General features: G+C 48.5%; 5 protein-coding genes across 5 annotated transcripts; 2 read left to right on the forward strand and 3 right to left on the reverse strand.

The window, feature by feature from the left end:
* Positions 1 to 239: 239 nt before the first annotated feature.
* On the reverse strand, positions 240 to 1,414 carry MYCFIDRAFT_134075 (uncharacterized protein; the record flags this gene model as incomplete). Its single annotated transcript, XM_007926763.1, has 2 exons — positions 240 to 905; positions 962 to 1,414. 2 exons carry the CDS (start codon positions 1,412 to 1,414, stop codon positions 240 to 242), a joined length of 1,119 nt encoding a protein of 372 aa, XP_007924954.1.
* Positions 1,415 to 1,874: 460 nt separating this feature from the next.
* MYCFIDRAFT_202979 (uncharacterized protein) lies at positions 1,875 to 2,597 on the reverse strand. The gene has a single exon (XM_007926764.1). It carries the CDS (start codon positions 2,551 to 2,553, stop codon positions 2,122 to 2,124), a length of 432 nt encoding a protein of 143 aa, XP_007924955.1. The 5' UTR covers positions 2,554 to 2,597; the 3' UTR covers positions 1,875 to 2,121.
* A 1,923-nt stretch (positions 2,598 to 4,520) lies between these two features.
* Positions 4,521 to 5,816, forward strand: MYCFIDRAFT_207245 (uncharacterized protein; the record flags this gene model as incomplete). The annotated part of the gene is made up of 6 exons (XM_007926765.1): positions 4,521 to 4,934; positions 4,968 to 4,998; positions 5,030 to 5,059; positions 5,087 to 5,724; positions 5,746 to 5,759; positions 5,801 to 5,816. 6 exons carry the CDS (start codon positions 4,521 to 4,523, stop codon positions 5,814 to 5,816), a joined length of 1,143 nt encoding a protein of 380 aa, XP_007924956.1.
* Positions 5,817 to 6,597: 781 nt separating this feature from the next.
* Positions 6,598 to 11,235, forward strand: Atr2 (ABC transporter, PDR type; the record flags this gene model as incomplete). The annotated part of the gene is made up of 2 exons (XM_007926766.1): positions 6,598 to 6,862; positions 6,920 to 11,235. The coding sequence occupies 2 exons, from the start codon at positions 6,598 to 6,600 to the stop codon at positions 11,233 to 11,235; spliced, it is 4,581 nt and encodes a 1,526-aa protein (XP_007924957.1).
* Positions 11,236 to 11,817: 582 nt separating this feature from the next.
* Positions 11,818 to 13,478, reverse strand: MYCFIDRAFT_133677 (uncharacterized protein; the record flags this gene model as incomplete). The annotated part of the gene is made up of 4 exons (XM_007926767.1): positions 11,818 to 11,956; positions 12,020 to 12,159; positions 12,286 to 12,578; positions 12,638 to 13,478. 4 exons carry the CDS (start codon positions 13,476 to 13,478, stop codon positions 11,818 to 11,820), a joined length of 1,413 nt encoding a protein of 470 aa, XP_007924958.1.
* Between the last annotated feature and the right edge of the window lie 11,409 nt (positions 13,479 to 24,887).

Consider the following 24,887-nt stretch of genomic DNA (forward strand, 5'->3'; position numbering starts at 1 on the left):
CATGGAAGCAAGCTGCAAGCAAGCACCGAACAGTTTTGAGTTCAGCCAAGAGAGGAAGTCGCAGCCGAGACAGGTCACCCATGATTCCATAAAGTATTCTACTGTGGATGTATGAACAAAATTTGACACAAGGCAGGCTGACGTGACTCCAGATAGTGAGCTTGCACTGAATCCTATTACAAAATGCCTGGAGGAATGCTCCTGCTTTCCTGCAACATACCACATCATGTCATTCGCGCTCACGACGATGGGTTGGGGTACACCACCGTAGGACTCTTGCCCTGGGGAGTTCCCAAGACCTCTTCAAACAGATTCTTCCACCACTCCACATTCGCACGATCCTGTTCAAAGACACGGAAGTCATTGATCTGGGTGGCATTGCTCGTGTATGGAGAAACACCATATCGCTCATTGAGAGTCGTCAGGACAGAGCTGGAACCAGAAGCCGCCGTGGCATTTTGTCGCTCGTTGCTCGTGAGCCACGAAACGAAAAGCTTCGCGGACTCGGGCATTGGTGTGTCCTTGATTATGCCGGTTGTCTGAGCCCAGGATACGTATTGCTCGGGAGCTTCTGGGAGCTTTGTCGCCAAGAAGTCGGCATTGGCGTAACTTGTAAAGGATAGGACTCTCTTGGACGTGGTGTTGTGTGAGTCGATCAACTGGAATCCTGGAGTGCCGGTGCCACGAACCCATTGGATATCGTTGTTGGCCAGATCATAGAGCCACTGATAGCCATAGCGACCGACAATGAGCGCGAACAGGGATGCGACGGCATCGTCGTCATTGGGGTAGGTCAGAATCAATTTCCCCTTCCACTCTGGCTTCGCAAAGTCGCCGAAGGATGACGGGACTTGAGAAGCATTGAGCTTGGTACTGTCGTACAAAATTGACCCAAAATTATACACCTGGAATCCGGTCAGTACACAACCTTGTTTGGGTGTATGCGCACGCATCTACGGACCAAGCAAGCGTACCACGCCCCATCAAGGTCCTTCTGGTCCTGTAGGATGTCGTCGAAGGTGGCGGGCTTGTAATTCAGCAGCTTGCCTTCTTGCTTCCATCTCGGAAAATCTTGCAGTGTCTGAAGGACGGCCACATCAGCCACATGAATGCCCTCTTGGTATGCGCGATCGATTCGATTGTCGTGATACTTCGACAAGTCGACCGTCAGATTGAGCTTGACATCGGGGTATTGAGCAGCCCAGGCGGTTCGAAGATCGTCGCCCTGGCTACCAGCGTCTCCACCCCAGAATACTTGGAGAGTGCCATTCTCTTTGCGAGCTGCTTGGTATATAGCGTCGAGCGATCTTGTATCTGGTTCGACCAAGGCAGAGTATGCTGATGGTGATGCCGCCGCCGCCGCCGCCGCCGCTAAGGCTGCTGCACTGGTAAGAATGAGTGATGTGGACAACATTGTGATCGTTCACTATGCCACAATTTCAATGGCCACTGCAAGCTCGTTTGCGTAGTTAGGCTTGCGCCTTTTATCCTGTGGCAGCGCGGCCGACATCATCGTGGCTGATCTTAGAAATTCAGCGCGGCACCCTTCCACGTTTGCGGCCCGGTCGAACACTTCCCATGGTGAGATGCTGTAAGCACAAGCAGCAGGGTAACGACATTCCGTAAGATCTCGACTAGCAGTCATTAGTGTTGAACGGACGGCTTCAGTGTTATATGCGCCGCTTGAAATGCCCGAGATTGGCGGAAAAAGTTCGGCGGCCAAAACGTACGAGTAGATGCCGGACGTTGATTTCCGAATATTCAAAAAGTCCGCGCCATATAGTAGACCCAGGAAGTCTCGGGATCCTCGGTACGCTGTATCACTATTGTAGCAGAATGTATCTCTATAGAAAGAATTAGATCGTCGGATAGCGCTAATCTAGACTTTGCTTTGCATACCACTGTCGATTTACCAGCGCAGTTTGCTACCTAGAAGCCACATGCATGTTCTCAGCTAGTAGGTCGTACATGTATAGCATAGACTTTTGAATACCACAACAGTACAGTGTTTGCCTTCCTAGAGTATCGCAATAGACATGGGCGTGTGAGCTGCGTAAAGATCCATCGCAGCCCATCCGACCAAGCTGTAGACGTCCTACAACTTTCCGTAGCGCATACCTATCACACTACTGCTTCATCGAATTTGAACCAGTCGGTCGCACCGTTGAACAAGAAGTCATCGTCCCACGAGTAGAGGTTATCGGTCTGCATGTCGATACTGCCAAGATCGTATGCAGAGGAGGCATCTGTCGTAGCCGCAGGCGTCAAAAGCGCCATCAAAGGACTCGTCGTCGTTTCTACCGGTGCCGTCGAAGTTTGATTTCTCGCTTCGTCGCCAGAAGAAGGTTGAGCAGCTGCATCGCCATGACCATCCAACCACACCCTAGCCTGCTCGAGAACGCGAGTTGCAATGCTCTCCATCTTCGCCGCAAGTGGTGTGCGACGTCGAAGCGGATTGAGAAATGCCGGCAGATGTTCCATACATTCCAAAGATTTCTGATTCGTCTGAAGTTGAGTCTTGCCAGTGACGAGAATTTCCCCAAACAAAGCCATGAAGACGAAGAATGGATAGTGTAAGAGTTGCCAGATGAGCGCGCCGTACTGCTCGTTTGTGTTCGAGATCAGCTTTTCGAGTGATAGGAGCATGTCTTGAGACACTTTGGTACATTGGCCTCGACGTGATTTGTGACAACGGCAGAGTAAAATTAACAGGAACCTGTAATGGAAACGCAAAGTTTCCAGGCCGTGCTCGATAGCTCGAATGCCATTTGGGGCGAGGAACGGTTTTTCTGCAATCGCGGTAGCTTCCAAAATCTGGATTTTCTTCAGTATCTGTAGACAAGTGGTCACTTCCAGTGCACGTTACCTGTACGGCATTTGAGTTCCACGACTCCAACTTATCTCTCGCAGTGGTAATAGCTTCGCTGTCTGATGCCTCCATTCCATAGACACAGTGCCATATGTCGCCCATAACTCGAGACAACAGCATGATTTGATGCATGAAGTGTGCTTGGAAGAGGGATGGCCGCCCAGTCGTATCTGAGGGCAAGAGCTGCTCGAGGGTAGGCATAGCAATCTTGCCGACAGTATCATGATGAAATACTGGCGGCCTTGCCATCGTGAGCGCCATAGCCTTATCAAAGATGTTCAGGCGCCAGAATATGATGCTACGCTGCTCTCTGAGAGGGGTGTCGATGTGCCGATGTGTCACGCCTAGGGCTTGAAGCATTGTGCACGCATTCGTCACCAAGCTCCAACAAAGCGAAGGTGTCATAAATTCCGTAATCTGTGTTGCCAGAATGAGAAGGGCCTGCATATTTGTGATATCCGCGACGATGCTGACTCGAATGTCGTTGAAGGCCAGCCAGATGTTGCTGCGAAGCTCAGCTTTCGTTGTCTCATCAGCTTCGTCGCGCGAGCATTCTATGCCGAACGCGATACTGTAGAACATGATTAGCCAGGCGCGAGGGACTGATTCTGGGCGAGAGGCAGCTAGATCTTCCAGAACATCAGATGGAACAGTTGAAACTGGAAGCCCTTTCTTCTGCAGGGTCGCTGTCAAAGCTGCGAGACACTGTAGGTCAGCATTGGTTTGCTCAAGAAGCGAGAATATCACTCGCCTTCAGCCCACCTCTCGGCCTGGTGCTCGTGTCGAAAGAAGTTCGTCGCAGACTCCTTCGCAAGCCAGTCCATCATCGAAGCATCATACCAGGTGGAACGATACTCCTCGAACAGAGCGCCCAGGGCCTTGAATGATTGATGCTCTTTGCCAGCCAGGCGTGAAAGACGTTCATGCGTACTTGTGAGGTCGTCGGCAAGCTGAGGTCGAGTCAAGACGGTATGTTGAGCCTGAGGTGGAGTACCATGTCCTGCATTGCGCTTTCGCTTGCGACGAATGATGCCAGATCGAGAATACGAGCAGTCCGCTGCTTCTGGTTTGCATCGCCCGCATCCCGAGAGTTCACGCGAGCAAGATGCCTCAGGTCATAATTAGTATAAGCAGACCTCTGCGCTCAACGAAAAATGATGCACCTTGCGAGCACGGCATCTGTCACACTGACAACCCGGTGTTAGTGTCGAAGCTGTGAAGGTCATGTGATCTGTCTCACAGCATATTGAGCCTTCTCTTCCGAACCCATTACTGCAGCTTTTGGTCTCGTGAAAGGGCTTTCGGAAGTTAGGTGACACTTTGGAGGAAACGCGGAAGAAGGGCTTTACGCGGGAGGCGTTTTTGAGTTCCTGAGGATTCTTGGTGCGACCCGAGAAGCGATCCAATGGCAGAACGGATTGTTGGCGGCGATTCTCTCCACGGAATTTACGGCCTTTCACCAGGAGCAAGAATGGGAAGCGAAGGCTGGTACATATGAAGGAAACACCACTTCTCCATCCACGATGCCTGCGACCGGAATTCAACCCATCTCATGAACTGGTATCTTCACGCAGCCTTTGTTCAAAGCAGGATCCGCCAACAATTGATATCAAGAATCGCCATACGCCACGACAGGGCACAGTCAATCAAGATGCCCCAGCCACCTATAGCGATACTGGGAGCTGGACCAGCAGGTCTCACTCTTGCTCGACTGCTGGAACAGAAGGGTTTCAACTATGTCGTCTTCGAGAGAGATTCCCATCGATCAGAGCGGCCGCAGGGAGGTTCGCTCGACATTCATGTTGGCTCGGGACAGCTTGCAGTTAAGGAAGCAGGTCTGTGGGATGACTTCCTTAAGTTCGCCAGATATGATGCGCCGACAACGATCACAGACAAGAATGGCAAAGTTGCCCTGAGAATGGACCCGGAGCCTGGCGAAGGGGTATTCGATCGTCCTGAGATCGATCGGACTGCGCTGCGTAATTTACTGTTGGACTCCATCCCCGCTTCAAAGATACAGTGGGGGCGAAAGGTCTCCCGAGTTTCAAGGAGCAAGGGCGGCACTGTGTCGGTAGAATTTCAGGCAGGACAAATTGAGACGGGATTCCAATTGGTGGTCGGCGCCGATGGTGCCAGGTCAAAAGCAAGATGCATGGCAAGTCGGCTGCTCCTCGCCTTTGCAACCAACATGTGCTGACGATGAATAATAGGTCGGAGGCGCTGAACCAATTTACGAGGGTCTCGCGTATCTCGCTACATCTGTAGAGCCCAAGCATTCAGTGTATCCAAAAATCGTCAGACGGGCGGAGAAAGGCAGTTTCAATAGCGTGGGAAGTGGCAAGATGCTGACACTGCAATACACCGGAGACGGACTGTACAACATGTACATCGGGCTGAAGCTTCCGGAGTCTTGGGCAGCCACGGAGGGCGCAAGTCTTCTGCAAGATCCGACTGCCTTGCGGAAGTGGTTGATCGGGGAACCTTTCGCCGACTGGGCCGAGTCGGTGACAGATGTAATCAGAGACGGCGAAGGAGGATTCCGCGTGTGGTCACTGGGGTCTGTTCCGCTCGAATCTCTGAATTGGACATCGGTCGCTGGTGTGACGCTGGTCGGCGATGCGGCGCATGTCACGTATCCAAACGGCGAGGGCGTGAACAACGCGATGCACGACAGTCTCCAATTAGCACGGAAGATTGAGGAATTTGGACTCCACTCACTGGATCGCGCAGTGGTAGAGTATGAACAGCTGATGCTCCCACGTGCGCGCGAGCATGTGAAAGACGGCGTGGGAACGCGAGAGCTAATGTTTGGCGAAAAGGCGCCGGAAGGCTTTAAGAAATTGTTCGACGAGCATGTGCTATAAGAATGCTGTAAGCTCATTCTTGGCTCGTGATCGCCTCTAGTCTAGTCAGTTCTTCACCCTGGCATAGAATAATGCATGGGTGATGCAGATGCCGAAAGGTTATCCCCTGTAAAAACTCGTCGCCTCGGAGCGTTTGTTAGCAAAATAGGTATTAGCCCCTATAGTATCTACTTAGTTAGCATATAGAAGCCGCTCTATAGGTAAACAAACAGGCCTTAATTAGTCTCGGTTATAGGCGCGTTAAGCCTCTTTAAGCGCTTAGCTATAGTCGCTACTATCGGTCGTCTATACTAACTTAATTACTCTTATAAATTCAAACTCGAAGCCGCTAAGGAGCGTATAATTACTATAAAATAGCGAGCTTCTAAGCCTTGATAGAAAAGCAATATTAAGCAGCTTAGCAGGTTGTAGGCGGGATATGAGCGTATCCGATAACTCCGTCTTGTATATATATAACGAGCTCGCCTGAAAGGGTCGTATACCTAGTGTATTACAGAGCGTGTACACTATCCACAGCTTGGTGGACCCCATCACTATCCACTACGTACAGACAATTCTGCAGGCCAAGAGAAAGACGGATGACGCGCTAATCACATCCGAACCAAGGGAATGCTATGCGGGGAGCCGCATGGGCGGACTACTGTACTGTAGCTGCAGAGTACAGTGACAATAATAATGCCCTTTACAGCTCCGACAGGCACACAAAGGCATAATAGGATTGCTACCGTTCGATTTTATGCTGCCGCCATGTTGCCTGATGACCGGACACGGCATGGCTCTTTGTGCGCAGCAGTAGTGCAAACAATCAAACACGCGTGCTGGTGCTACAACGGACACGCGTGAGCACCTCATCCTCCAGCCACCATGTCGCTCGTGGGCAATTTTGCCTTCAACAACTATGACCGCACGGCAGAGAACACAGGCGCTGGAACGGGCACAGGCTTTGTACGTCGATCATCCTTCCCAGACCAGGACCAAGAAGGCCGACCACATCGACCGAGGCGAGGAAGCTTCCTCAGAAGACGGCCATCACAGGCTGCATCACCATCTGATGCGCCGAACCCCCTTCTAGTGCCGGACCTTCCCATCGAGCAAAGTCCGAATGAAGCCTTGCGGGACGTCGAGAAAGGTGATGCGGAGAAGGAAGGGCTGGAGGCCTACGAGAATAATGCAGAGCGAAAGCTAGAGTCAGACGAGGAGTCCACCAAATTTTCCCTCCAACGTGCTATCACACAACTTGCGCGAACCACCACCAATTGGAGCCAAGTGCCATCCAACCCATTTGAAGCTGGAGAGCACTCGGAGCTGGACCCGCATTCAGAAAACTTCAGAGCAAGATCGTGGGTAAAGAGCATGATCAAGCTCCAACGTGAGGACGGCAGAAATCCAGAACGTACGGGTGGCGTGGCATTCAAAGGCCTCAGCGCTCATGGCTTTGGTGCTGCCACGGATTACCAGAAAGATGTCGGCAACATCTGGCTGGAGGGCATCGCACTGATCAAGAGTCTCCTTGGGCTCGCCAAGCCTCGTCGAATCGACATTCTGAGAGACTTTGAAGGTCTGGTGGAAAGTGGAGAGATGCTGGTCGTGCTCGGACCTCCTGGATCTGGATGCTCGACCTTGCTGAAGACACTGACTGGCGAAATCCATGGATTTGCTGTCGATGAGAATTCCCACCTGAACTACCAGGGAGTCCCCGCGAAAGACATGCACAAATACTTCCGCGGCGAGGCAATCTACACCGCTGAAGTCGATGTCCACTTTCCTAAGCTGAGTGTAGGCGACACACTTTACTTTGCAGCCCGCGCACGTGCGCCAAAGATGACCCCAGGCGGCGTGAGCAAGAACACATGGGCCACACACATGAGAGATGTTGTAATGGCAACGTTCGGCATCAGCCACACCATCAACACTCGAGTAGGAAACGACTTCGTTCGCGGTGTTTCTGGTGGTGAGCGCAAACGTGTTACCATTGCCGAGGCTGCTCTTAGCGGCGCACCTCTACACGCATGGGACAACTCCACCCGTGGACTTGACTCGGCCAATGCGATCGAGTTTTGCAAGACGGTCCGTCTCAGTGCCGAGCTTGCTGGCTGCGCCGCCATGGTCGCCATCTACCAGGCCCCTCAGGCTGCCTATGATCGCTTCGACAAAGCCATTGTCCTGTACGAAGGCCGCCAGATCTTTTTCGGCCGAACACATGAAGCACGCCAATACTTCGAGAATATGGGCTTCCATTGTCCAGACCGCCAGACTTCGGCTGACTTCCTCACCAGTATGACTTCTGCTCAAGAGCGAGTCGTCCAGCCCGGCTTCGAGGATCAGGTGCCTCGTACGCCAGATGAGTTTGCCGAGCGATGGAAGGCGAGCCCCGAGCGTGCACGGCTGCTCAAGGACATTGACGCATACGACAAGCGGTATCCGTTCAAGGGTAAGGCATATCAGCAATTCGTTGACAGCCGCAAAGCTCAGCAGGCCAAGGGGCAGCGTATCAAGTCCCCATACACTCTGTCTTACGCGCAGCAAGTCAAGCTGTGTCTATGGAGAGGCTTCAGACGTCTGGTCGGAGACCCGGAACTCACTTACACCCAGCTCTTTGGCAACTTCGTCATGGCCCTCATCCTCGGATCTGTCTTCTTCAACCTCCAAATGACCACTGACTCGTTCTTCCAGCGCGGAGCTGCCCTCTTCTTCGCCATCCTGCTGAATGCTTTTGGCTCTGCCCTCGAAATCCTCACACTGTACGCCCAGAGACCGATTGTCGAAAAGCATGACCGCTACGCCTTGTATCATCCATCAGCCGAGGCCTTCGCATCAATGTTGACGGATATGCCATATAAGATCGTCAACGCCATCATCTTCAACACAACCCTCTACTTCATGGCCAATCTCAAGAGGACACCTGGTGCCTTCTTCTTCTTCGTGCTCATCAGCTTTACTACTACGCTAATGATGAGTATGTTGTTCAGAACCATCGCATCTGTGTCACGAACTCTGTCGCAGGCCATGGCGCCGGCTGCACTCCTGATCTTGGCCATTATCGTCTTCACTGGATTTGCCATTCCTACCGACTACATGCTTGGGTGGTGCCGATGGATTAACTACATCGATCCCGTGGCGTACGCGTTCGAAGCGCTGATGGTTAACGAATTCGCTGGGCGTCAGTACACCTGTAGCTCCGCCTCTCTAGTGCCTCCCTACGGCAACTTGAGCGATCAAAGCCAAGTGTGCACCGCTGTCGGCTCCGTCGCGGGACAAAATTTCGTTGCCGGTACAGCCTATCTCGAGACCGCTTACAAATACTACCCATCGCACCGCTGGAGGAACTTCGGGATCGTCATTGCTTTTGGTATCTTCTTCATGGGTGTTTATTTGACAGCAACTGAGCTCATCAGCGCAAAGAAGTCCAAGGGCGAGGTGCTTGTCTTCCAACGCGGCCACATTCCACGCGCATTGAAGGAGAAGGCCAAGGATGAGGAAAGCGTCGGCGAGAACCAGAGGAATGCATTGGCCAAGACAGAAAGCTACACGGCCGCCACGGACATTCTCCAGAAGCAGACTGCCATCTTCAGCTGGAAGGATGTGTGCTACGACATCAAGATCAAGAGCGAGGAGCGCCGCATTCTGGACCACGTCGACGGCTGGGTCAAGCCAGGCACTTTAACCGCTCTCATGGGTGTCTCTGGTGCCGGCAAGACTACTCTTCTCGATGTGCTTGCCACCCGTGTTACCATGGGAGTGATCTCCGGCGAAATGCTTGTTGATGGACGTCAGAGGGATTCTTCTTTCCAGCGCAAAACCGGATATGTGCAGCAGCAGGATCTCCACCTTCAGACTTCAACGGTGAGAGAAGCTCTCAACTTCAGCGCCCTCCTGCGACAACCAAAATCTACGTCACGCGCAGACAAGCTCGCCTACGTCGAGGAGGTGATCAAGCTTCTTGACATGGAAGAGTACGCCGATGCCGTCGTTGGTGTTCCCGGAGAAGGGCTCAACGTCGAACAGCGTAAGCGCTTGACTGTTGGTGTGGAACTCGCTGCCAAGCCTGAGCTCCTTTTGTTCCTCGATGAGCCTACATCTGGCCTCGATTCTCAAACTTCCTGGGCAATTTGCGATCTGATGGAGAAGCTGAAAAATTCCGGTCAAGCCATTCTGTGCACCATCCACCAGCCGTCGGCGATGCTCTTCCAGCGTTTCGATCGCCTCCTGTTCCTCGCGAAGGGCGGTAAGACTGTCTACTTCGGCGAGATTGGTGAGAACTCCAAGACCTTGTCAAGCTATTTCGAGCGCAACGGTGCCCACGCCTGCCCGCCAGATGCCAACCCGGCTGAATGGATGCTTGAAGTCATTGGAGCTGCGCCCGGTTCAAGCACGGATATCGATTGGTATCAAGTCTGGCGCAATAGCCCCGAATATCAACAGACGCAAGAACACCTCGAGATGCTCAAGATCGAACGGCCAAAGCAGGCACCTGTGAGCAATACCAGCGACCAGGAAGCCTACCGCGAATTCGCTGCACCATTTGGCGAGCAACTGTTGGAGGTCACCCGACGTGTATTCCAACAGTACTGGCGCACACCCTCCTACATCTACGCCAAGGCGGCGCTCTGTACCTGCTCATCTCTCTTCATCGGCTTCATTTTCTTCCGGGCACCACTCACCCATCAAGGTCTTCAAAACCAGATGTTCTCGATCTTCATGACCTTCACGATCTTCGGACAGCTCACGCAACAGATCATGCCACACTTCGTCACCCAGCGTTCCCTCTACGAGGTCCGAGAACGTCCTTCGAAGGCATACAGTTGGCAAGCATTCATGGTCAGCAATATCTTCGTCGAGCTGCCATGGAACAGTCTGATGGCCGTGATCATGTTCTTCTGCTACTACTACCCCGTGGGACTTTACAACAACGCCGGATCTGATGTTCACGAGCGAGGAGCACTCTTTTTCCTGTTCATGCTGCAATTCCTGCTTTTCACGTCCTCATTCACAAGCATGGTCATTGCCGGCATGGACAGCGCGGAAACCGGAGGTAACATTGCCAATCTGATGTTCTCGCTCTCCCTGATCTTCTGCGGTGTCCTGGTCAACCCACACAGCCTCCCCGGCTTCTGGATCTTCATGTACCGCGTCTCGCCCTTCACCTACTTGGTCGGCGGCTTCTTATCGACCGGTCTGGCCAACGCAAGAGTCACCTGTGCTTCCAACGAATTCGTCACCTTCCAACCCGGAAACGGCACCTGCGGCACCTACATGTCTGAATATCTCAGCACCTTCGCAGGCTACCTCGAAGACCCTAATGCCACGAGAGATTGCCAATTCTGCTCATATGGAGACTCGAACTACTTCTTGTCACGGCTCAGCATTTTTTACGGCGACCGGTGGCGCAATTTCGGCATTCTGTGGGCGTTTATCATTTTCAATATCTGCGCTGCTGTGTTTTTCTACTGGCTTGTGAGAGTACCCAAGCACAAGGGCAAGAAGAAGGAAACCTCGCAGTGAGGATAGAAAAGGGGAGGTTGGGGGGGGGGGAGGAGCATAGAGGGTGATTAGCGCATAGCATAGATGGTAGATCAAGAAGACTACCTAGTACCGTAGCTTGGTTCGTTAGAGCGAGCGATTGGGAATTGTACATTTAGAATAGAAACCTCGCTATCAGTATAGAGGCATGTAATGTTGTCGAATTACGGGTCTCCTTCAGCTTCTCCTATCACTGTCGCATGATTTGCCGCGAGCTCAAACCAGCGTATACGAGAGCACTAATCATAATGCTCGAGGTCCCTATACATGGAAAACCGGGTTTGATCAGCTTCCGCGTTCCCCAAGTACACTGGGTCGTGGCAAGTTCTACTTTCGGATTACCTCTCTTCCGCTCGCTTGCAACACAAAAGGATCTGACGTGCTAGCGCTCGCTTACGAGACGTTGAACGGTGTCGCTTGGTTCTTCTCCGGGATAGTCCCGAACAAATCCCATGCGGCAAGGCGATGGATGTGGTACTACGATCTCCGTCTCCGTACCAACGAGGAGGGAAGAGCGAGCACTTCAAGTCTATGTATATTGCACATATATTCCGTCGATCGATTTTACGCACTAGTCTCATACTTTATATGCAGCCTGATGCGATGTCCGAACTTCCAGAACAACCACGGTATAGGCGCCATGGCCACGGTAATGAAAGCTAATATGCTCGTTGCCCAGCCTACTCCCAGGGCCTGAAACATTCTGGATGGCAGCAGTCAGCGGATGTTCAGCCACACGGATGATTACTTTTCAAGACCGACTGACTGGAACGAGAAGAGCGGAAATGCGGCCGAGAGTGAATATCGACTGAGCATTGCTGCACCAGCAGCTGAAGCTCCGTATAAAGGACCGTAGGAGTCCATCATGAATAGATTCGTTGGTGCGTAAATCACCACCGACGACATCTGCAAGTGAAGGGTAGAAGTGTTAGCAGATGTGCTAAGCGAGGAAAAGCCGTTTGCAACGAGGTGACGCGATTGCGGCTTGAGAGTGAGACAAGAGGACGACATTTTGGCCTTTAGTTTACTCACCATCGCTACTCCTTGAAAGAATATGGGAACGATCCAGTGAACGCGATACTGTGCCGTCCAAGCAAATACTAGCAGCGCGATCGGCATGACAGGGGATGCTACCATAGCAGGATATAGTCGATGCTCGGGAGGGAACTGGTCGTCTTGCACGTGCGTTTCGTGCCACACTCTGAGTCGAGGTTGGTAGATGTAATGGTCTAGTAAGATCAGAGGATAGGGCGCAAGGAATGAACCGAGTATGAGGCCTAGGAACGACAGCGATTGTCCTGTGATGCCGAAACCGTAGCAGTGTTCTATTGCAGGTCAGTTTTCATTCGGCGCACTGCTTTTTCCTCGTGCGTGCTTCGCTTACCGTATACCCAGGGAGATGCGATGACGAAGGTGTACATCAGCCCGAAAAGGAAGCCGCTGTACATGCAGACCAGAGTAACAATGGTCTCGGTAAAGAGCATATGTGCCGGTCTTATGAATAAGGTGGTAGCAAAGTAGTGGATCCACTGTGCAGTCGTCCTTTGCACGACAGCCGGGCCCTCAATGCCATACTTCTTCGCGCGGCTCTGCAAAATCGTCTTCTTGTAAGTTTCCTTCGTCAAGCAGATAGGTAGGTAGAAGGCGATGATGAAGAAGATAGTCGTCCACTGAGTCCACCTCCAGCTTTTGGCCTTGACCACGAACCCGCCGATCAGAGGTCCAGTTACAGCCCCGAAAGTAGGCATGGAGTAGTAGAAAGCCATCACGATCGCTCGATACTGGCCAGCAGTATAATCGCATATAGTCGCGCTAGCATTTCCTATCGCAGGAGCTGCAACCACGCCGGCGAGAAAGCGACAAATATTCACGCTGGCCACATTTTGCGAAACCCCTGTCCCGAGCGTAAAGAGTGCGAAGAGGGGTGTTGTCACTAAGACCACGACTTTACGACCTGCTGTTTCGCTCAGAGGACTCCCGATGAGTGGCCCGAACGCCATTCCAATGTTGTAGAGCGACAAGCCCAGAATCCCAATCTCCTTGGAGGTATTGAAGTCGGCTTGCACGCCATTGATTCCGGCACTGTATAGTGACGCGGCTAGAGTGCTGACAAAGGCTAGGCCGGTGTATGCTATCGTACTGCCTCCCTTCCGTCGTGTCGAGAAGTTGCGAGGATTCTCTGGATCATTTGGACCACTCCAGTCCCGAGCATCGTCGAAAGGCATTTCCTCGTCCGAGATCATGTTACCCGATGTCCACTTGTCTATGTACGGCCACCGTTTTGCACACGCCAGGGCATGATTGACCTACAGTACTTATTTATCCTCTATCACCATTTCCAACACCACCCGTACCTGATCCTCCAGCCGAGCTCGGAGGAATGCTCTGAGGAAACGCAGGGCGTGGGCGTGGGCGTGCGTGCCGATCTCCCGCTTGGCTACGGAATGACATTGTGGAAGTTCTGATGATGAGCATGAGCAATGAATGAACATCATGTCGCGGGTGAAAACGGGAGAAACACATGGTGCGTGATGTGATGCATTCATCTGTACGTTCCATATCGCAAGTGTTGTTGTTGATGGAAGGGGAAGAGGTTGGAGCAAGGTTACGAATTTTATTGAGAAATGCTCTGTAATAATGCTACCTGTTATTGTAAAGTATCGAAAAAATTTAATAGACATTTGTAGATTACGTATAGTATGTGTTATCTATACTGCTAGCTTGGTACGAAGCCGGTTTTAATAGTTAAGCTAAGTATTAGGCTATAAAGTATAAACTAGCACTACCTAGTAGTAAGAACTAGAAATATCGAGTATATAGTTCTAAGTTGCTATCTAATTAGGTATTTATACTTATATTTTTTAGTATATAAGTAAAACTAATATTAAATCCTAGATCTTAATTTCTGTTCTAAATAGCGATAATTATATCTCTCTATTTCTACTAATTTATATAGCAGTCTACTAGCGCTTTAGCTATACTAATTAATTTTTTTTTAATTTTTTTTAAAAAAAATTAATACTATTATACTACTGCTATATTACGATATAACACTATTGCATATACGATAGTAGGTAGCGGTTACTATCGACCGCTGCGGTCGCTATTGCTACTAATAGTAGGACTATTATATAGATAGCTTGCCTCGCGGTACCTTAGAGAATATATTAACTTTTGTACCGTATAACTGTTACGATACCTTCGTACTATAACCGTATGCCTAGCAACTTAGTAGCTTTACTTAATACTTAGTTAGCTTCTATACTAACTACTAGTCCTCTACCCGAATCGACCCTAGTCGTTATAGCTACGACGAGAATCGACGCGATTAGCTACGGGTCCTACCGATCTTCCGCCGATTACTACGATTTAACTCCTACCCGTTACAATAGTACCTATTCGATTTACTACCCTTTCGCACTATACCCTACCGACGCGCGAGCGCCTTATCGGCGATCCTATTAGTACCCCGAGGAGATAGTAGTAGTAGTTTCTACCTTTAGTAGCAATTGCCTACTATACCTAGGTTTAGGGGTAGCCGCTTTCCCTAGGAGGACCTGCCCGATAAGCTACGCTCCTCCGCCTTTAGTCGGTTCTCCGTTGTTGTCCTCCGTTTAGAGACTATCTCGCCTCTACCCTCTTACTAATAGTTTACCCGCTTGCCGTAGCTCCTTCGGACTCGCTTCTAACTCCGGTAGAAGCCTCGAAATTAGCTAAGCTAGCGGTTTAACCGCTACCCTAGTACTATAATCTTAGATTACTAGATATAGAGCCCTATATCCTACGTATCTGTTCCTATATTTAGAACTACGTCGATTATAGCGAGAACTTCGCAACCTAGCTTAGGGCAAAGTATAGCTAAATCGACTTACTTACCTTATACGTTCTGTATTATTACCCGCTCGTAGGAAATCCGCCGCCTCTATAGGCTAAAATCGAGGAACTCTACCTAGACGCCCTTAATAGTTACAACTTCCTAGGATAGTAGGTAGTAGATAAAGGAATTCTAACTAAATCGGTTAAGGAGCTTAAAGCCGCGCTCCTAACGGTACGCGATTTACGCTATTACCGTCAATTCTACCCGGAGATCTATCTACTACCTATAGTAGAGCAGCGCCTACTAGCCCGACCGCCTTAAGTTCTACCGCGGCCTACGGTTTCGCCTATTACTATAGTAGAAACAACCGTACCGCTAGGATAGCGTCCTAGTTCGCCTAATAGCTCGCTTAAATCGGTTTTCTTATAGAGGCTACTTAAGCTACGATACCTAGCGGACGAGAATCCTTAGAAGCTAAGGGGGCCTCTACCTAAGACTTCCCCTAAGGACCCGTTAACCGGGCTTTCCGATCTATCGACGTCGCTATTCTAGAACATCGGTCGCGGCTAATTGCCTCTAATAAACGACGGCCTCGCCGACCCGTAGGCTAACGAGCCGCGTAGTTATTTCTAATATCGTACCCTAGTAGATGCCTCGTAGATAACTAAGGAGATCGATAGGGCGAATATCGCTATATAGCAAAACCGTTAGCGTTGTAATTATTTTCGCGAATTAGCTAGACGGAGAGGAGTCTATTTTAACGAAGTCGTATTAGACTTTCTAATAGAATAGGCGATTTTACCGCTATCGGCTACGCGTAAGCTAAGTCCGCTCTAGCCGAACCTAGGTTAATACGATTACTAGTAGAGGGCAGACGTATATATAAATACCCGTAGGTATAGCTGCTTGCGTCGGGGCGGGTTTACGCTAGGCGATCTGCCTAGCAATCCGCTTAGTAATCCTTCTAGCAATCTACCCGGAAATCCTCCTAACGATCCTCTACTACCGCTACCTAGTAACTTCGATCCGGGTAATTCCTCTCGTAAGCCGACGTAGGGTTAGCCTTTGCCCTTTCCGCTATTAGACTTGTAGAGTCTACTATAGGAAGGCAAGAAGTAACGCTAGAAACACCGTTAGTATAGGGATAATCCGAGTAAGGATAGATCTTTATCTAATAGTAAGGATTCGGACGACTCCGATTAATCCTCGTCGGATAACGATAGCTCCTTAGATACTAGTTATTATAGGCATGCCCGCTGTCGCAGATACCGTTAGTATTATTAGGACTACGTCGCGGAAGCGCTAGTTTCTAAAGCGAGTTATATCTAGGGGCACTACGCCTGCCCTTAGTAGCTACAGTTTAATCTAGCGTATCTTAGGTTCTTCGATTCTCTGCTTAGTATTACGGGTTACGGCAAGGGAGACTACGCCTTAGTCGGGAATAAGATAATATACCGTTCGGTATATGCTTTTATCGAAGCGGCTAAGGATTATACTTATATCGTAGGGCGAGAGATAGTTCGTTTTAACCTCTCCCTTTACTTTCGAGGGGTAGCGCTTAGTTAGTATTATAGTTACCTTTCTAGCCGCAACCGAGTAAAGCTCCGCAGCGGACATAGTCTAAAGCGCTAGGAACGTTGTCTTAGTAAGAAATAGAAGGTCCCTCCGATAAAGGCGATAGATCTCCTCGATAAGTAGCGCTACGACCGGTAGGATATCGCTTTAGGGCGTTTGGTGGCGGACTTTATTATTAAGACAATACGACTCGCTAAGGATACCGGCGTATAGAAATCGAACCGGCTCTTAGAAGCTTACCGTCGAATAGACCCGCGCCTCTAATTAAATATAGACGAGCTAAATTGTCGTATAAAGGTCGATAAGTAGGTTACGTACTGCGAGAAGTAGGTATTAATCTAGGAGTATATGCTTTTGTTCTCGTCTAATCGTCGCTAAGACGCTACGACTAGGAATAATAGCCGCGCTAGTAAGGCTACCTAGTAGAACCGATACGAAGGGAACGCCTTTTATACTCTAGCGAGCTTCGCTCTAGTAAGAGCATCCTCTAACTACTAGAACCGCGATGTCGACCGATCGAACCTACTACGCCTTACTAACGCCTATTAGCAGAATCGCCTACCTAACGCCTCTTAGTATAATCGCCTACCGCCGGTAGGAAATAGTAAAGGACCGTCGAAGGGTAGTAGCCCTACCTTCCTCCTAAAAGACCTAAAGCGAGTCGATTCGCGCCTATTTAATCGATAGGATAGAAAGCGTAACGATCGAGCTCGTAAGTAGGCTAACTTTACCGATAATAGTAAGAAAGTAGGCGATACTATAAATAATACTAACTAAGCCGACGACGGCTATTAGGAGGATAGTTAGGAGGATAATAAAAGAACCGATGCGGATAATTATAGCTATTTTAGTAACGCCGGAGAAGACGCCGACTACTTTACCGACCTATACGACTCCGATCCGGGCTTAGGAGCTTACTTTGCGGGCGTAGGCGACCGCTCGCTATTAGCGTTAAACTCGGTGCTATAGGCTAAAGCGTCCCTACTAGCGGCGATCTAACTATTTACCTCTACGAAGTACGCTTATAAGGTCTATAGGCGGCGATTTAAGTTAGGCAACCTTCTATACTAGTATGTTTGTAAAAAGTATATAGGGGCGACGACGCCTTCTACTATTATCGAACGCATATCGGCAAACCTAAAAGTAATTTAGTCGAAGGCGCCTCCGTTAGCTTAGCAAGGTTACGTATTCCGGAATTAGTAATATATAACTTTCCCTCTTCGGTTATTACTATCTAGTACATTTATATAGGTCTGCCTAGATACTAGCTATACGCTTACTATTGCGGAAAAAGACTTCGTTTTAAGCTATTACCTAGACGTAGAGGTACGTAAGCTATACGAATCGATCGAAATCGGCGGTATTACCGGCGTATATCGCTCCGAGGAATACGTCGTATTAGATATGTTTGTCCTAGTAGCGAAGACGGATAGTATAGTCTCCCTAGTGCGAATAACTCGTAAGGTTTACCTAGTTCCTAAACTAAAGGCAAAAATCCTAGTCGGTATAGATACAATTGCTCTAGAGGGAATAAAGATCGATATTCCCGTACGGACGGTTACCGTAGCTAGTTAGGACAACGCCCGCTTTAAAGTAGCCGTTAAGCGTAAGAAAGGGAAGTCGGTTTAGCGCCCTATAAGGCTAGCGGAGGACGTAATATTAGCGCCGCGTACGGTCGCCCTCGCGCTAGTTAAGTACGATAGTAACCTCCCTAAGGGCCGGGATTTTATTCTTAACGCCGGTTTCTTAGTCTAGCTAACTAGCAATATATAGGGATTGTCGTTACAAGCTCCGCCGTTAGTAACAGCGTATAATTAGGTCGTAGACGCTAATTTTTCTTATATATACATTCGTAACGATACGACGACTCTAGTAACGATTCGAGCTAAATAGCTACTCGGTTCGTTAAGTAATAGGACTATTGCTAGGGCCTACTATATCGACGTAGCCGACTACGGACTAGCGGGATTGAGTCCTAACGCTTTTACGGCTACGCGGGATATGCTAAATACATAGCGGGAATACTAGTATATATTAGGCGTAACGATCTACGGTAACGATAACTAGGTAGACTAAATCGCTATAGCGGTCGAGCGGTACCCGGAGCTTTTTACGGATCGCTAAACGGTAGTCGATATTCCCGAGCGCGATTATATGCCTATCCTAACCGTACTAAATTACCTAGATCTATTACTGCCCTCCCGTATAATTAATCTAGGTAAGAGGGATTGTAAAGTAGTAGATAAGATATATAACGACCTATACCGCTAAGGGAAGATATAGTATATAACCGAGCCTACGCCCTTCGGCTTTCTAGTGTTTGTCGTATAGAAGCGCGTTTCTAACGGTAAAGGTAGTATAATTAATAAGCCGCGGGCGGTAGTCGATATCTGCGCCTTAAATAAGGTAACGATCCCCGACAGCTATTAGATACCGCTTTAGGCGGACCTTTTTGCACAATTAGTAGGGTGCTAGTATATTAGCACTATAGACTGTCTAACCTTCTTCTACTAATAGGGCGTAAAACTAGAGGATCGTTATAAATTAACGATTAATACTTATCGCGGCTAGGAATAGTATAAGGTCGCTATTATAGGATACTCGAACAGTATCTAATTCGTATAGCAGAAGCTAGATTAGATCCTTCGTAACTGTCGTAGCTTTACGTAGACTTATATCGACGATATCGTAGTATTTTCGCAGACGTTGCCTAAGTACCTCGATTATCTAGAAGCGGTCTTCTAGAGATTAGACGCCGTAAGGATTAGTATTAGTCCGAAGAAGACTTTCTTAGGCTTCCCCTCCGCGACCCTTTTAGGTTAGCACGTTAGCGGCCTCGGTTTAGCTACGAGTAAAGAGAAGATCGCAGCGATTACCTCGCTTTAGTTCCTAGAAAATATATAGAAACTAGAGTATTATCTCGGCCTAACTAACTAGTTACGGCAATACATCCTATACTACGCGCAGATAGCGGCGCCTTTATAGGCGGAAAAGATACGCTTATTAAAAGGGGCGCTAGTTACCGGCAATAGTCGTCGCCGGTACGTCGCTATTATAACGCTAGGTAAGAACGATTAGTACCGCGACAAGCTAGTAAAAGCGTTTCGCTTGTTACAATCTATGTTCTATAAGCCCTCCTTCCTATACTATTTCGACCCTAACCGTCGCTTATATGCTAATATAGATTCCTTAAAAGAATTTAGCTATAGCGTAGTACTCTACTATATCGATAGGGATCCGGACCCGATTCTATCTAAGGGAAAGGCGTAGTTGTTTCCTTACTATAAGGTTTAGTCTATTCTATTCTTAAGCCGAGGCCTAACTTAGGCAGAGATACGATATTAGCTAATAGAGCTCGAATACTCGGGAATCGTACAGACAGCAAAAAAGGTAGGCTATTTAATATATACTTTATCGAGGCCGACGACTATCTTTATAGACTACTATGCCGCGGTCGGTCTTACTAACTCGGTATCGATAACTACGACTACCGATATAGGCAAATAGAACCTAAAGTTAGTAAGGGCATCGATGTTCCTTTCCTAATATCGAGTTAATATAGTTTACCGCCTAGGGCGGATATACCTAGTTCTAGACGCCCTTAGTCGACTTCTAAGGGATACGGAGTCGCCTAAGTTAATACCGGACGAGGAGAACTTAGACCCGCTCTCTTACTATGCCGACGTTACGCCCTCTTCGGCCGATCTAGAGGAAGTAGCCTACTTCTATGCGATATTAGTAGAGCTAGATCCGGATTTCCGACGTCGGTTAAACTAAGCGTACGATAACGACGAACATTAGTCTAGGGTTTTGCGACTAGTTCGATAAGCGTAGGCGCGGAATGCTTTAGAGCGTCTCTATTCGGAGGGAGCTAATATGCCTTTAGTAACGAAAACGCTAGTTCGGTATAAGGGTAGCAAAAATCCGGACCTATTCGTAGGTAATAAGTTTAATAGTCCGCTAGGTATTCGATTCTTCGAAAGGGACGGCCTCTTATATTTCCGTAACTAATCTTTAGGGCGCGAGCGACTCTATATCCCTCGAGCCTTAATAGGCGAGATCTTCGAGTAGGCTTACGATAACTGTTGCTACTAAGGCTTTTAGCGCGTCTTCGACCGCATTTAAGCTTCCTTTTTTATATATCGACTCGCTCGCTACCTTCGCCTCTATTTAGATTATTATTACTAGTATCTCCTTTTACGTACCCCCCGATACGCTCCTTACGGCGAACTTTACCCGATCTAGAATACGGAGGGCCTATACTATACTATAACGATAGATCTCGTAACTGCCTTGCCGGTTACGACCGATAGTTTTAATATACTATATACGATTACTTGCAAGACGTCTAAGCGGGTAGTAGTCGTCCTAGGCAAAGAGGACTAGAAGGCCTACGACTAGGGCATCGCTCTAATCGATAGGCTTTGCTTAATAGATATAAGTTTACTAGTAGTGCTTATCGCTAACCGTAATCCTTACTAGCTAAGCGACTTCTTTAAGGGCGTTTTCTCGCGCCTACGTACGAAGCTAGCTACGTCTACGGCCTACTACTCTTAAACCGATAGTTAATCTAAGCGAACTAACTAAACAGTCGAGACGGCGATTCGTTACTAGTTAGTAGATTATCCTAGCGAGGATTAGACGACGTTTATCCTATAGCTATAGGCTACGCTTAATAACTCCCGCAATGCGACTACCGGTTAGTCGCCGAACGAGGTTGCTATAGGCGTAAGGACGAATCTCGACTCGCTCGATATACTATACGACTATCCGTATAATAGGGCGGCAGCGCGTAGCCGTATCTAGAAGGAAGTCTAGGATGCGATTACTTAGGCGAACGTAAAAATAAAAGAACGGTATAATAGCAAGTATAAGCCCCTATTCCTTAAGCTAGGTAACCGTATTATACTTCGCCTATACTATAGTTACGAAGTGCTAGGTTAGTCGTACAAGTTTAGCTACTATTTTAAAGGGCCTTTTACGATTCTTAAGAAGGTCGGACAACTAGCCTACTATCTCGAGTTGCCGCTATTAATGCGTATCTATCCGGTAATATCGGTTTCGCAATTAGAAAAAGCTCCTAAAGACCTAGATCCTTTTAAGAGAACTATTAATTACGAGCTCCTACCTATTATAGCTAAGGACGGTCTAGGTTCTAGCGACGAGGGCGACTCTTATAAAATCGAGCGCTTTCTTAGGCGATAGACCGTCGTCCGAAAAGGCTAGCCTATTCTCTAATACCTAGTAAAGTAGAAAGGGTATAGGAGCGCCTATAATATATAGTATAATATCGACGACTTAATAGGCGCGGACAATCTACGTAAAATCTACGATAACGTATACCCTCTAGAGGAGGTACCGCTATCCCGTACCCTTCGTAGGATAGTAAAGCGGACGAGAGCTCGCTAGCCTTTTTTAGAGGTTGCTAGCTCCGCCGATAAAGGCGAGGCCGGACAATCCCTCGTAGTTTGTCGCAAATCGATACGACTCCGCGGCGCGACTCCTCCTTCGGAGTCGTAATCCGCCTAGGCGTGCCCTTATATCGTTATCGTAACTACGTTACTTAGGCAACCGTTATACGTAGACGCGGGCTATCCCTTATTTAGTATCGATCTTTTCGGACGATAAGAGAGCTTTCTATTAATTACCGACGACGAATAGGAACGGCCCTTAAGCGCGATAACCGCGTCTATCGTAGGGAACGTAAACTAGTAGCTTTTTAGAAAAAATTTCTATAGTACCGATCGCGATATAAGCGCCTAAACGTTATATTATTTAAGGCGGATTTATAGTACCTATCTCGCTTATACTATAAGGCCGACACGTTCGACCTCCTCTAAGGAGCAATAGCTAAGGAATATCGTAAAAGCGAGGATCGAGAACCCTAGGACACCGCGATAGGGAATAGTAAGGTTAACGCTCCTCGCGGGGAACCGCTACTATTAGACGGTCTAGGATCGGCCGGATAGTCCTTATTTGTTACCGGCTTAACGCCTACGCCTAAGCTAGAGAGTAGGGCAAGTAATAAGGATATAGTATTAGATACTACGGTCGAGAGGTATACGGCCGCGCCTAAGCTAGATAATATAATAGATAAGGAGGTTGTAGTATTAGATACTACGGTCGAAAGTCGTATAGCCGCGCCGGAGGTAGATAATATAACGGATAAAGAGGATGCGATATTAGACGAAACAGTCGAGAATCGTATAGCCGCGCCGGAGCCTAAGGATATAACGAACGAGAAGGATATAACGCTTAATACTACGGTCGAGGAACGTACGGCTACGCCTAAGCTAGAGAATTTAGAGGGCCTAGAAAGGGATTCGGCAGGTAGAGAAGACGTAATAGCGGATTAGATCGGCGAGCATCGTAGAGAGATAGATAACGCTACGCTTAACCCGCAATAAGCGCGTCTAGAGGAATACGGTACTAACCTAGCGTAGACGCTAGAGGGCTTTACGATCCTCGCTACGGTAGAAGGCAATCTTCGATAGACCTTTCGTAAGGCGCTATCGCTTATTTCTACTAATAGTAGTTTAAGTACCGGCGAGGTTTAGGCGGTATTAAGCTACGCTACTAAGAATAGACATATACGGCCTTTCCTAATGTTTACCGAGGACGGATTAGATATAGAACTATACTACGTATTAATAGACTCCGGTCGACAACTATTATAGCGATACGCCCCGTTATTCTTAGGCTATAGTCGCATTAACGATACGCTAATAGCGAGCTTAGCACCGTTGCCCCTAGCTAATAATATAGACGAATCTAATTTAGAATTACTCGAGGTAATAGCTCGCCCGTAATCGTAGAGGACGCCGGATAGCGAGTTTAGTACTATATAGCGTTAGACTATTACTAGCCTATCGATAGTACTTCCGAATCTAGACTATCTGCTCTCTAATATTAGACAGTTCTTTTTTCTAAAATATTACGTACTAGCGGTTATTGCGGCGGTTAATCTAGATTACGTTTTCGATAGGAAGTCGTTTATATAGGCGGTTACGGCGCTTACTACGAAGAAGAAATAGTTAATAGAGCTAGCGAAGGCGTTGCTAGACGAGGGCCGACAGACGGGCCGAGCGCTCTATAAGGCTATAGCTAACTACTTTATCGATAAGGACGACCCTCCGCCGCACTATTTAGGTAAATAGGAGTTTGTTTAGAAGGGTAAAGCGTTATAGGTCGAGATTCTAGAGGCCGAGAAGCTATAGGATATCGTGCCGGGCTTCTTTGCCCTTTACCGAGACGCCGCTACCTACGCGTCTAGTAGCCCGGTTAACGGTACGGAAAGCGGCCTAATTAATCCTATTAGCGCGCAGCCTTTTAACGCGCCTTCGGCTTTAGAATCGGTACTACCGTTAATAATACCTACAAATCGACCGGCTTTACTAGAATTACTATCTCCGCTAGCGCGTATACTTCCTAATTTACCGCTACTATAGGTACTCGCCTCCCTAACGTAGGCGCCGAGTAACGGCTCGCTATAAGCGCCCGCACTAGCTCCTCCTAAGCTCCTAGCTACTCCGATCGAGTCGGTTTTTAAGGAACCTCTAGTCCTATCCCCTAAAGAACTTAAGTTCGAGCGGTAGCGGCTTCGAGGCTAGCGCGCGCGCTAGACTTTAATTAACAAGCGTCTCCTTTGCGCTAACGAGACGCCCGAGCAAGCTATAATCCGGTAGTACGTAGAGTACGAGGACTATAATAAGAAAGTCGATACGCTAATCGCCGCTAATCCTATAGAGCGTAATAAGAACAGAGACGTACGCTTTGTCTAGGCCGCGAAGCTTGTACGCAACGCGTACGCTAAGGACGCTAACGGTCGGCTGCCTAATCTTTTTCGCCTATGCCTATATAAGCGAATAGTCGAACACTATTTAGTAAGGCTTTAGCATTACCTATATTATCTACACCTTATAGCTAGCGATCGGCGCTTCTAGATTCTACGCGAATTGTATTAGTATATAGGTAAGCTAGTTACTAATTTTAAAAACCTACTCTTTACGTAACCGTGCTCCTTCTAAATTGTAAACAACGATCTCGCCCGTAAATACTCTATCTTTAGGACCGACCTCTACTCGGACGGTTACGATATATAGTAGGAGATTTACGCGATTCGCTTTAGCGAGTATATAGCGCTTATAACAGCAGGCGAATTAAAGGAGCTTCCTAATCTAGCTAACCTCGATACGAATTTTCTACTAACTATTACTTTCTACTACGCGAAGTTGTAGTACCG

The sequence above is a fragment of the Pseudocercospora fijiensis genome (genome assembly GCF_000340215.1).
Source record: "Pseudocercospora fijiensis CIRAD86 unplaced genomic scaffold MYCFIscaffold_3, whole genome shotgun sequence".
Classification (NCBI taxonomy): Eukaryota; Fungi; Ascomycota; class Dothideomycetes; order Mycosphaerellales; family Mycosphaerellaceae; genus Pseudocercospora; species Pseudocercospora fijiensis.